The sequence below is a fragment of the Fistularia commersonii genome, chromosome 31, assembly GCF_037954325.1.
Source record: "Fistularia commersonii isolate RoL2024-O1a breed Wild chromosome 31, RoL_Fcom_v1.0, whole genome shotgun sequence".
NCBI lineage: Eukaryota > Metazoa > Chordata > Actinopteri > Syngnathiformes > Fistulariidae > Fistularia > Fistularia commersonii.
The window spans coordinates 6791829-6804975 of NC_141314.1; the positions used below are offsets into that span (position 1 = coordinate 6791829).

General features: G+C 52.7%; 1 protein-coding gene across 1 annotated transcript; it reads right to left on the minus strand.

The window, feature by feature from the left end:
* Nucleotides 1–339: 339 nt before the first annotated feature.
* Nucleotides 340–12715, minus strand: gabra4 (gamma-aminobutyric acid type A receptor subunit alpha4). The gene is made up of 10 exons (XM_086139347.1): nucleotides 12602–12715; nucleotides 12356–12494; nucleotides 12155–12273; nucleotides 11037–11104; nucleotides 10735–10955; nucleotides 10401–10483; nucleotides 8425–8568; nucleotides 8182–8334; nucleotides 4529–4785; nucleotides 340–2022 (listed from the first exon to the last, which is right to left on the minus strand). The coding sequence occupies exons 2-10, from the start codon at nucleotides 12436–12438 to the stop codon at nucleotides 1486–1488; spliced, it is 1665 nt and encodes a 554-aa protein (XP_085995473.1). The 5' UTR covers nucleotides 12439–12494; nucleotides 12602–12715; the 3' UTR covers nucleotides 340–1485.
* Between the last annotated feature and the right edge of the window lie 432 nt (nucleotides 12716–13147).

Genomic DNA, 13147 nt, shown 5'->3' on the forward strand with positions numbered 1-13147 from the left:
GGCATACCGTGAAGCACGACTTCCGGTATGCTCCGTTTGCTGGGTTGGGCTACTCCGAGAGCGTACAGGACTACGCAGGAAACGAAAGGCAAGGACAGGCAGAAGGACCCGACTGTATAATCAACACTGAGCGTAAATGAGCCTTTGGTTGCACTTTTTAAAGTTGCTATTAATGCTCTAACACGCACATGGCTGGCGCTCTACGTTCCAATCTGTACAATCCAGTCCAGTTCTGACGGTTCTCTGATCCCCACGGCCCACTTGTCCGATCTACATCTTCCCTCGGTTGCAGATACTGAGTTATGCACGTTATAAAAAGGACAGCGCATGTATTCTTAGTCTCTTTTTCATATTTAGTCCATTTATTATATTCCTTCACAGTATCCGCTGCCGTGAGACTCCCGCCTTCCTTCAGGGATGAATTTAAAAAAAGAAAAGGAAAGCAACTTAGGAAATGCAGCTGGTGTAATCGGGCTGAGTCACACCTCGCAGATGGCTTCCCCCGTCTATCACCATGAAATGCGGTGAACTTATGCGTTCGGTTAAAAAAAATGGAAATGGCGTCGAAACGCCACAAGGAGGTAAAAATTGCTCTGGCGTTTGGATCGCACCGGCCAGCTCCAACCAATATGCAGATATATCCCTGAATAAACAACCATCTCATATTATTGCTCTAGTGATCTACTCGCACGTCTTACAATGACAGAGTTGTAATCTCACATGCAGTCTTTTGTCCACGATCTGGCAACCCGCCATGGCAGAAAAGAAGCTTATATACTTTCGCCGTTCATCAATTTTTTTTTTTATCTCCAGTTTTTCCAGATTTAGTTTAATCCTTTATGAGCGAGATGCTTTTTTTTTTTTTTTTTTTTTTTTAGCAAGTTCTGTAAAAGAGGCTTTTCCATGTTGATCAGTCCTAGTCAACGGGGTATTTAAAAATGAATTACATGAGAGATGTTTTTTTTTTTTTTTAAAGGAAAAGTCCCTGGAAACTCCGATCTGACCTCCTGCTGACCTTCTCCATCAACTCGCCTTCAGATAACCCAGCAGGCACAACTCTAAAAGATCAATATATATGCATATATTTATATATATGCATATATATATATATATATATATATGTTTACATGATACAGTTCATCTCAATGCAACCATGCCAGACATGTCCAAAAGTCTTCCCGAGTCCGAGGTACAAAAGTAGGAAAATGGGGGAAAAAGAAAACGTCTTGAGATTGTCGCCGAAGACGCGAGGAGGTCGATCCAGAATGTGGGACTTCAGTCTTGGACGTTAGTGATTGGGTTAAGTTGTTCCCATGCATGCAAGCTCATGAACTTCAGTATGGCGAATGTGTTGCGAGTGTCTCCTCCGCGCCACCGAAGTACATTCTGCTTTCTTTGTATTGCTCGCGGAACTTGTAATCCTTATTCGCACCCTCTTGTTTCAAAAAAAGCAATGATACTTCAATCTGGTTGCAGGTGCAGAGTCTAGCCACCTTTAGCCACCATCGTGTCCTTGGATAGGTAGACCACCCAGTAGACCATGTTGAACGCCCCGAAGGACACCGGGAACAGGATCCGGGCGTATTTGTCGATCTTGCTGGTCCCGCCCATACCGGCGGTGGTGGGCTGGGAGCACGGCGTCTGCTTCAGCTCCAATTTGTTCCCCATCATCTGGATGCGCTCCAGCTTGGGCGCGAGCAGATGCTGCAGAGAGGAAGAGGGGGCGTTCTGCTTGCGCGGCGTTCCCGCCATCACGTCTGGCGTGGAGGCCGCCGCCTGGGGCGCGCATTTCATGAGCTGCGCGGAGGAGGAGGCTACGCTGAGAAGGCTCTCGGATTTGGGGCTGGAGCGGGAGAGGGTGGAGGAGCTGCCGTTGGCGCCGCTGCCCAAAGGTAGCGGCGGTCTGGCTTTTCCCACGCCTGAGATGTTCGTGGTGGACTGGGCCTTCTGCTGGCTGCTTTGCTCCTGCTGGGGGATATAATTCATCCGCTTCCTCAGGTTCCCATTGGTGTCGGGGTTTTGCTGTGAGGCAGACAGAAAACAATGAGCGTTACGGTGGCGGAAGACCCCAGGGAAAGCGCACCATGACCTAACATCCACCCGCTAATGCGCCGGATGCACCACGATGAGATAAACCTCCATCGGCTGGAATCACCGGAGACGTAAGTTCCAGTGGCAAAGCTGATAACGCGTCGTCAATGTACTACTGAGAAGCATGAAGGCCGGCAGAAGCGACCACTTGTGCTTCATGATCCACCGGAGGGCCCTGACAAGGCCACGCTGGAAATGAAAAACCCCGTGCAGGTCTCTGTGGAGAAGATCTGCATGTAGCTTGCTAATATTCATTTCCTCAACCTGAATCCCATAACAGCAGATCGGAGATTAAGATTGTGATTTCTATCTATTCCATTATAAGTCCAGAATCCCGTACCATATGTTGGTTAATCCACTTCCTGCACGTATGAGGAATAACCTAATGAGAGTTAGGTAACCATTAATCACACACATAGGACGGGAAATTAAAAATATTCACTCATTTCAGAGTTTATTCTCCTGTTATTCTTTTCAATCAATCTGGTTGTGTTTGTTTTTCTGTTGATTCAAACACTAAGTACCAGATCTCTGCAGCTGTTATTAATCAGTCACAGTTCCCGCTGTGAGCCCGCGGTGAAAAGTGAATATGGCCACGTATTGATCTGATTACACCCACGCGACACAGATGGCCTTCATCAGCGGGCGGGCCGAGGGAGTGTGTGCGATACAGATGTCACTTACCAGGGATTTCACTCATTCCGCACGAGCTTAAGACGGAAAGTAGGTACCAGTGCATCTGCGTGGTAATGCAGCGCGCCGTCAAAGGAGCTTATCCTGCCAGGGTTGATGCTTCCGAGCAGGAGCAGAGCCGCGCTGCTGGCGGCGACGCATTTGTGGGAACAAACCACGTCGCGAATAGAATTCTCCGGATTCCGTCGCGTCCGCAGCGACGCCGGACGGCAAACCTCGATGACCCTCGACGTCAAACCCCGAGGGGGCTTCGGCGGGACTCGAGTGTTCGCCACCACCTCCCCGGAGCAAGAGCCTCGCTGAAAGCCGTATAGATAAACTCGGGCCCTGTTGCCGTGGCAACCTACTAATCCACTGAAGTGCCGTTGTCACTGTACTGCATGATTACGCCACGCTGGGATTTGGACCGGAGGGGGCAACTTAAAGCGGTTAGCGTAAAAAGTGACATATGCATGGCCGACGTTATGTCAGCCTCTGGGATCTATCTGCTAAATCTCATATCGCCGTCAGACACGCTCCCCCCGCGCCCAGCAGATCACACCAGCAATAATTAACACAAAGATGTGCCACATCGCAAGGCTACCGTCAAATCCGCATCTCGACTAACGTCCGACGCCGCTGCTTCCCCTCCTTCTGCAACCTGACCAGCCTGTCAGATCACACCTGAATTAATTCATGGATTTATCGGTGGAGCGGCGGAAGGCGTCGCCGTTGGTACAAACCAGGGAGCTCGAGTATTCAAAGCAACTCAGTTCCAGTCCATTGTGGTTGAGCAAGAACCGCTAACTTCTCCTCTGGTGCGGCGAAGCCTACTGCTCATGGGTTCATCTGTCAAGGGGTGAATGCAGCGGTTGACTTTCGCCGATGGTGTACTGCATGTAGAACCGAATGCGACCAAGTTCTTTCTCTCTTCAAAACAAGCATCGACGGATGTCTCAACCAGGACCTCGATGAAGGCGTAAACACCTTGCTCCAGGGGTTTGGGCCTACAGTAAAAGGCCACGCTAGTTCAAACGCAGCCTGGCTGAAACGGTGGTCCGTCGAGCACGAGCAGACATGCAATGAAGATGGGCGGGGAGTGGCTGGAGTGGCACCAACCAGACGGCTATTTACGGCGGTGCGGCCATGAGGTGCGAAGCGACGAAATGTCAGTAGCCGGGAGTTCTCCGTGCCTAAGCCCCAGACGGATGCCGGGCCAGTGGACGGGCCGAGAAGCGATGGTTCGATTGGCCCTCATTGGATCATATATGCTCAGGTGACGCAGGTAAACAAGTATGACTGTGTCACCGACCACATACTTCCTACGCATGCGTTGTGTTTCCATATAACACGTCCACTACAGGACAGGAATCACTTCAAGACGATAACAAATGGAGGAGCTGGTACGAATATATTCTAAGAAAGAGGCATGTGAGTGCATGTGGATGGAGATCTCCTGATCTCCTTCCTCTTCTCTGCTCCTTTCGCACTTGAGCATACTATGCAACACTTTTCCCAAACAACCGCCGACGGTACTTCTCCGTTTGCGGTCATTGGCTCTAAATCTGTGGGCTTCCCGAGAACATACAGGATCCAGGTGGGCTTTGTTTTATGCCCCTCTGATCTTCTAAAAGCAGTGAATGATCCTCAGACAGGCCCACTTCAGGTCTCTCCAACCTCCAGTGGGCACATAATCATGCTGCGTGAGAGCTCCTCGAACCTAAGTGCTATTACGTTGTTTGTCGCGGCTCCACCGGAATCTCACCTGCAGCACTTCCTCGGTGTCCTTGACCTTGACAGGCGTGGTCTGGGGCACTGGGGGACACTTGGCCGGCTTCTTCTTGGCCCGCTCGATCTGCGCGTTGGTGAAGTAGTTGACGGCGGCGAACTCGATGAGGGCGGAGAAGACGAAGGCGAAGCAGACGGCGATGAACCAGTCCATCGCCGTGGCGTAGGAGACCTTCGGGAGGGAGTGGCGAGCGCTGATGCTCAGCGTGGTCATGGTCAGGACGGTGGTGATGCCTTCAAGGGTGGGAACGGGAGACGGTAAAATGAACTTCAATTAAACGTCATGAATTGAAGATGAGAAAACCCTCAGTGCAGCTATCGGATTCAACGCCGTGCGCGGCTCTTCTGTCGGTACAAACGATATGCGTTTCCGTAGCAACACGGTAACCACAGTAATGAACCTGTGAGGATCCCTTTTCACTTCCATTGGATCTGCATCTGCTAGAGCGCTAACTTCAGAGTGTGTCCTCCTGAGAGCTTCCTGTTACTTTGCCCCTTCATCCATGAGAACGGGGGTCGACCACATGTTGGACTGGGAGCTCCAGAAAGAGACACACCACTAGCGAGGTTCTATGTGGGATCACCTTGGCCGTCAGGAAGCACCACAAATGATATTAGCGTAACTAAAAAGTGTGACGGAATGCTTCGTCGTGCCCTCCGGGGTCTCCTCATGACGTACATGGGCGGAGAGAACTCCAGACGTGGACTCCACCGGCCCAGCCAAGGGTAAAATAAGTGTTTATACAACACAGCACTAAAGGACGGCCCGTGATTGGTCCGCCCGCCGTGCAAGGTCGTGTTTGGATCTTACAGCAACACGAGCACGCGGCGTCCGCCTGTAGCTCGCCCTTGCTGTTATTAACCAATAGCAATAATGTGATTTGGAGAAAATCCCCTTTTACGTCGGCTATTCAGAACAAGCTGCGCCTCGAAGTCCTTCCTCAACATAAATCCGCCCTCTGAGCCAGGACGTGACCGCCATATAATTGCTTGTCAATCAAAAACGGCTGGATGACATTGATAGGTGAACCGTAGCTCTGAGCTGCAGGCTGAGGATATCAACCTCCAATATGAAGCAGAAGCAGAAGCACAAAAAAACAGAGGAGGCAAACCGTCTCTCATTTACAGACAGTATGCACTATACGCACGGACCAAAGAACTGTGTTGGACCGGTGCAGAACATGTATGCCCGCTGAGAGACGGTTGGGAGGTGTGAAGGAGGAGTCGAAGGTGGAGGTAGGAGAGCATCACGGAGCAGCTCGGAGCACTTTCTTGTTGGCTATGGTGATGGACAGGATGACAGATGAGGTGAGGCAGGGATCACAACGGATTACGATGTTTGCAGATGACACTGTGATCTGCAGTGGGAGCAGGGAGCAGGTGGAAGGACATTTAGAGAGGTGGAGGTATGACCTGGAGAGGAGATTGATGGAGGTCAGCTGCAACAAGACAGAATATGTGTGTGAATGAGAGGAACCCAAGTAGATACAGGTAGTGGAGATCGAGAAGGTGGAGGATTTTAAGGACTGAGGGTCAACGGTCCAGAGCAATGGAGAGAGGAGAAGAGAAGGTTGGAGAAGGTCCACATATATGGACAAATCACCATGCTTCGATCCTCTGCAGACGGGGCAGAGCAGATGATTGAAATGCCATTTCGAGGTGAAAGTCCCTTCAATCTGTTGACTATCTGACGGGGCTTCTTGCGAGCGCAGGAGTCCGCGGGCTTTTCCAGAACATTCTTAATGACTATTTAGACTCCAAGACACCCGGGGCTCGGGCTCATAAATAATGCCTTCCTGTCAGATGGCAGGCAAACATAGAGGAACGAAAAAAACGAGGGACGGCGGAGAGCGAGCCAGGCTGACGGGGTTTCAACCACCTGGGTTTTTCTGGCAGAGTTGGATTTGCTCGCACCTTGTAATTAACCTCTTCAGACCCCACAGGAGAGACGGTTGGATCGGAGGCGTCATGTCTAAGAGGAAAATATGGAATGGGCTCAGTGCCTTGCTCATGGACACAAACACTGGGTTTGCAGGCGATACCGCCTCACTTCTTCTCCGATCACCATTCCTTCAGTCGCTGAGCAACTTGAAACGTTGATAAGTAAAGTTTTGTGATGAAGGTTCCTGCTCCTCCTCCGCACACCAAAACAAACCAGTAAGAAAAAGAGGATGTGGACACCATGGGGGTGAAGCTACCACAGCATTCACGGAATAATAACCATCAACTATCAGATGGTTGAGGTGTTTTTATCTTCTCCCGGCACTGTGAAGAACCCTGTTAGCCGTTAGCTAACTCCACACTTATTCTGGTCCAAAATGTAGATGTTCCTCTGCAAAATCCCTCTGAGGCGTGGCAGGACAGAAGAGTTTGGACCGCTTCGTAGCTTCACTTCTTGCTGCTTCTGTCCATTTTGTCCCAAGAATACACTCCGAAGTTTGCAAGAAGTATCAATTATGAGTTCCAGTGGAAGCATAAAGAGGCCCTGGCTTGGAGAAGGAGCTAGGAAGACTCTAGTAGCTGAGGTTCACGGTCCCTTGTTCCCATGGTTTCCCGATTCGCCAGGAAATATTCTCTTTCCAGCAAAAGTTCTAGGACTTGCAGAAATTCCCGGCGTGAAAAAGTGTGAAAGAGGCTATAGATTAAGAACGTGGAATCAGAGTTGTTGCAAGAAACCGTAAACAGGAAGCGTCGTGACCTTTCCACACCCGCGCTGTCGTCTCAAACTACCACCTGACAAACCCCCCCCCCCTGCAGAAGACGGCGCCCTCTGGCCGTCATGCTGCCAGCGCTGCTCATTGCTCACAAGCTGCACCAGCTGATTTGCCCGGAGTCCCGTTTGTCCTCCTTACAAACTGCTCCTTCCACACTCATAGCGGGACGCCGAGAGACGACGTTGTCAAAACAGTACGGCGGTGAGGAGGAGGAGGAGGAGGAGGAGGACTCTCCTTCCACACACAGACTCAGACACTCCCAGCACAATAAGTGACAACAGAAAGCTGGATCTTGACACCAGGAGACACCTGACAGGCATGGAGCAGAAAGGAGCATCAGGAAGGGAGCGGAGAAGGTCCAGTATCTTCCAGATCCGTGAGGAGAAGAATAAAAACAAATTCTGGGAGAGGTTCGGCGGCAGTGAAATACTGGATTGCAGACTGTAGATGACCACATGAGGAGAAAGTTCATTCATTCAGTCATCATGCAGCCTGCAGTCAGGGTGGTGGTTGGGGGGGGGGCGGAGCTTATCCCAGCTGTGATTGGGCAAGAGATGGACCAATCACAGGGACGCATACAGAGACATCCAACCATCCACCCTCTCATTCACACGTCTGGACAATGAAGGGTCTCCAGTGAAGGTCCTGCATGTGTTTGGACTGTAGGAGGAAGCTGAGGAACCCCATGCAGAGATATGGAGAACATGGAGGCTCCACACAGGAAGGAACCCAACCAGGAACCGCGAAGAGGAGCTCTAACCCCTCCCGCACCGTGCCGCCCGCATCGTGTAATTGCGATTATTGTTCATTCTCATCAGATTTGGAGGCTTTGCACGGGTCACGTCTGCTCCTCGCGGCCGTCCAAACGTTCCCACACGAACCTCTGGCGGCGTGGTCTGCAGAAAGGTCTACGTACCGAAGACGGTGCGCGCCGGCACGGATTCTTTGTTTATCCAGAAGGACACTTGGGAGAGGATGACTGTCATGATGCAGGGGATGTAGGTCTGGATCATGAAGTAGCCCATTTTGCGCTTCAAGTGGAAGAAGACCGTCATCACCACGTATTCACCTGGAGGTTCAACAGAGAAGACAAAGCTCTTCAAGCTTTGTTTAAAGGCGTCGGGATGTTTCTTTAACTCCACGGGGCTCCGTGTCTCACCTGTGATGGACTTGATGGTCTCGCTCGAGACCGTCTGGCCGATGAGATCGTACTGGACCAGGCTGGAGGACTCGGGGGGGACCTCCACCGAATGCTGAGGGCCTTTGGTCCACGTGTAGATCATCTCGGTTTTGGGATACGCATCTGCGGGTGGAAAGCAGAAAGCGGGCTGATGCCGGGCAGAACATCCACTTGGTCTGCATCTTCTCGACTCCAAAGATCAAGCGTTCTCCCGTCACGTAGGGCTTGGACTGAACTCGGAGTGGACCACCGGAGGAGAAGGAGCGGGGTTTGACTCCACCACTGGGACTTCCACCGGGAACCCGGCGGTGGAGGTCAAACCACATCGCGATGAGTTCCACCTCCATTATGTCCATTCATCACAAACAACAGGCTGAGAAGATAAGATGTCTATGCTCTCGTGGAGGTCATCAGCTCCAGGTGAGAGGAACCTAAGAGGAACGGCGAGGCTACAGCGGGTGGAGATGAAGAAGGTGGAGGAGTTTAAGTACTTCAGCAGCCCAGAGCAATGGAGAGGGTGGAGAAGAGAGTCTCAGCCAGGAGGAAAGGAAAGATGGAGAAGGTGGAAGTGGAAAGAGCTGAGGTGGAGACAGGAGGCAGGAGGAGATGGAGATGTGGAGGTGAGGAGGATGGAGAGGATCAGGAAGGTGTCCATCAGGAGGACAGTACATGTTAGATGTTCTGGAGATAAAGTCACACTGAGATGGTTTGGACGTGGACCGAGGAGGGAGGGATGGAGAAGATCTAGAAGGAGGTCCAGAGGAAGACCAGAGAGGAGGTTTATGGACGGAGGACAGCAAGTAAGCTGGTGTGAAAGGAGAAGGTTAGATGGAGGCAGATGATTGGCTGTAGACCCTGAAGGTAGCAGGAGGAAGGAAAAGAAGATTCACAGGTCCAATTTGCAAATCCTCTCAATCTCCAATCTGCCTGGTATCTCAAGTTCCCGGCCTGTGGTCCACCACGGAGAAGCAGCTCCTCCAGAGGGACCTGCCTCCCGTATGCTGGTGGAAACAACTTCTACTTTCTTCTTCTTCTCTTCTGTTCTCAGCCTCGTAGGGCTTTTGACGTCCTCGGCAGGAGATCGCCAGATCCTCCTGGACCAACGCTTGACGGACGGATTGGGGGGTTCCAGATGGAGAGGCAGAGGGCAGGGCTGATGGAGGAGGAACCAAGGCAGAGCAGACAAAGGGGAAATTAGCACGCACACACACACACACACACACACACACACACCGGTTATGGAAAGTAGCTGCATAGGTCTGCGCTGCCCGGAGGCAGAGGAAGGGATTCTGACCTTTCCTTCGCTCTGGGCCACGGCAGATCCTTCCTCCGGACCGCAAGAGGAGGAGGAGGAGGAGGTGAAGACGGAGGTGGAGATGGAGGGAGGAGGGGCGGAAAGACCACGATAAGTGAGAAACGCGAATTTGTCCTCGACAATGTCACGGCGATGTGAGTGGCAGGAGGAGAAACTCATCCCCCTCCTCCTCTTCCTCTTCTTCTTCCTCCTCCTCCTCCTGATGGAATCTTCACATCGCTGCTTCTCCCGCGATAAGAGCGAGCAGCTCCTTCTGAGGAGTCGCCGTGCTGGAGATAAGGACTTTCTGCTGAGCAGAGGGCCGCTGGAAACATCTCCGTCGGGCCGGGACTTCATTGTTCAGGCTCGGAGACGCACGTCATCCTCCTGGATCGGGCGGACGCCGCAGAACATCGGGAGACCGCGGCCTCCAGGGTCAGAGCGGGTTGGGATGGGACTCGTCTCAACACACACACACACACACACACACCTGATTCGGCTCATGGCCAGAAAATGGTAGATCCAATTCTGGAAGAGATTTGAAGGTTTCCGCCACTCGACCCGCCCTCTTCCTCAGAACATCATTGTCTTCTCCTTTATTGCACAGGTGTGTTTCAACATCACACACACACACACACACACACACACACTTGGAACTTACAGCTCCCGAACTTGAGTGGGCACGCATGTCCGTCCATGGGGAAGTCCACCAGCTTCATGGGACACTCAGCGCTGATGGTCAGTCTGGTGCAGTGGACACACACACACACACACACACACACACACATGTTAGAGCAGATGTGCACATGAGTGAGAAGGTTCCTGCTCTAATGAGGAATCCATGCCAAACCTGGACCCCTCCCTTCCTCTTTGGACAAACAGGTTTCTGCCACAAAAGGTCAAAGGTCAAAGTTCTCCACCTAAAGACTAAAGTCCAGGAGGTCCGGTTCACTGGTTCACATCGTCCTCAGATGTTTGGAGCTAAAGACAGTCACCTCATGGTGTAGAGGATGGTGCCGTTCTTCATGATGCGGAAAAGCTTATTGGGCGCCGTCATGTTGTGAGCCACCGACTTCTTGCCGTTCCTGAAGAAGGTGTCTGGGGTCCAGACCTTGGTCACCATCAGGTTGTTCAGCCTCAGGATCTCCACGGGGCCCTCGTACATCAGCCGGCGGTCCACCCAGGTCTGCCTGAAGAACACGTCCATGGTGTACTCCTGAGGTACGGCGGACACACAGCAGGGACGGTCATCGGGACGGAAACGCGGGCCGGAGGGGGCGGAGACGGGAGAACCTACCATCTCAACATCCGAGACGGGCCCGAAGCTGGTCACGTAGATGTCCGTCTTCACCTCGGTCACGGGTCCTGAGGAGACAACAGAACACAGATCGCACGTTCAAACCTCCGGCGCATTTAAGAAGGAACCGACCCCTGACGTTCTTCCGCGGAACCATCGTCAGATCTCCATCCAGGTGCGTGGACACCCTTTCTTTGATGGAGAACAGCTTCCAAACGCTTATAGTTAGCATTAGCCAAGCCGCTAGCTGGGCTGACTCCACAAAGTGATAGTGACCACTGAGCTCTCATTGGTCAGGTTCCCAGGAGGGGCGGGGCTTGATCTACCCACCAGGCGTCCACCACGGTTGGTAGGAATATTGAAGCTGTTATTGTTATTTAGCATGTAGCTGTTAGCACCACTGCTATTAGCAGCCTGAGCTCTTCGTGCCTCCCAACCCTCGCACCCTCCATATCCTCCTCTGCTCCAGGCAGAAGGCCGCCCGTCCCGAGCCAGGATCTGGCCCGGGTTCCTCCTTTGTGTTTCGCGGGGTCTCTGCAGGTCCTCTCGGAGAGCGCCGTCCAGAAGACCTGCTCTACACGGCCTTTTGGGAGCCGCGGGAATAAAATGCAACTGGACTTTATCCGGCCCTGAGCCCGCCGCGTCCCGGGATAATCCCGTCTGATGGGCTTTCTCCTGGACGTGGAGGGCGGAGGAGGAGGAGGAGGAGGAGGTGGAGGAGGGGGGACGGCGCTGACGCTGGAGAGGAAGAGGAGGACGAAAAGAGGAAATGAAATCCACAGTTTTAGCACTTGCATTGCGCGTTAACCCCTTTTCGTCCCTGCGACCTGGTTACACAACTGCAAGCGAGAAGGTGGAGTCCAGGGCAGGGCTTCCAGAGGAAACACACACACACACAAACACACACGTTCAAGATATTTGGTTGCACACAAATCATCTCGGCGGGTTTGTCACCTCTTCTTCTGCCTTCCAACCCAGTCAAAGTTGTTATTACAGCGTTATAAAGTTGTATTACGGGTCGGAGTTCCACCCAAACCCCGCAATGCCTTTTTTTTTTTTTTCGGTGGAAAAAACAACAAAAAAAAGGAAGAAATTAGAAGTTGCGTGAATCCACGCACCGCCGAATCCGGGGCGCAGCCGGTTGTCGTATCCGTCCAGGAGCCGGTCCAGGATCCGCGTGAAATTCTCCGGGTAGATCCGCTCGTCCTTCCGCGTCTGTGCGGAGATCGTCCTCAACCTGGAGAGCAGAGGAGCGCAAAGTTGAGGAGATGCACCTCCTGCAGCGGACGGGTGACAGAGGAGGAGGGTTGGAGACTCACCAGGTGGCCAACAGGAGAAAGTAGAGGGTCCGAATGCGCGCCGTGCGCGTCGCGGTCACCGTCTCCTTCCTGGCAGCTCCCATCTCTGCATGCCATCCTTCAGGCTGCTTCACATCTCAGCTCCAGCTGCCTTCCAGGGCTGGAGGAGGAGGAGGAGGAGGAGGAGGAGGAGGAGGAGGTCAGAGCGGCGCGGAGAGCTTCGCTCCTGCAGTCATAACGCACACACGCACACACACACGCACACACCTTCATCCCTTCTGGTCACTCCGAGCCGCTGCTGCTGTCACCGCGGGCATCCGGAGGAAGAGTCAGTGCACCCTCTTCCTCACCCGGATTCTCTGCCTCTCCCTCCCTCCCTCTGTTTGCATCTCTCCTCCTCCCCCTCTTCCATCTCTTCCTCCTCCTCCTCCTCTCCCTCTTCCTCCTCTTCCTCCTCTCTCTCTGGTCAAGATGCAGTTCAGATGTATTGCTATTAAAAAGACTTAAACAGGAGGCGGTGGCTGAGTTCACTTTTCACACACGCACACACGCACACACACACACATATGCATGCACACACACATGCACCAACGTCCTCCTTTCTGACTTACTTTCTGGTTTTGAGCCGGCGTGCCCTTTGACCCCGGGGCACCTCCCGACCTTCACGCCGCCACGTCGGACTACTTTCCGAGACCCGTCGTGGAGCGGCGACGTGGAAATTCAAATGGGTCAGTCTTTGTCGCAATACGCAATCAGACACACACACACACACACACACACACACACACACACACACGTGCACACACACAGGTA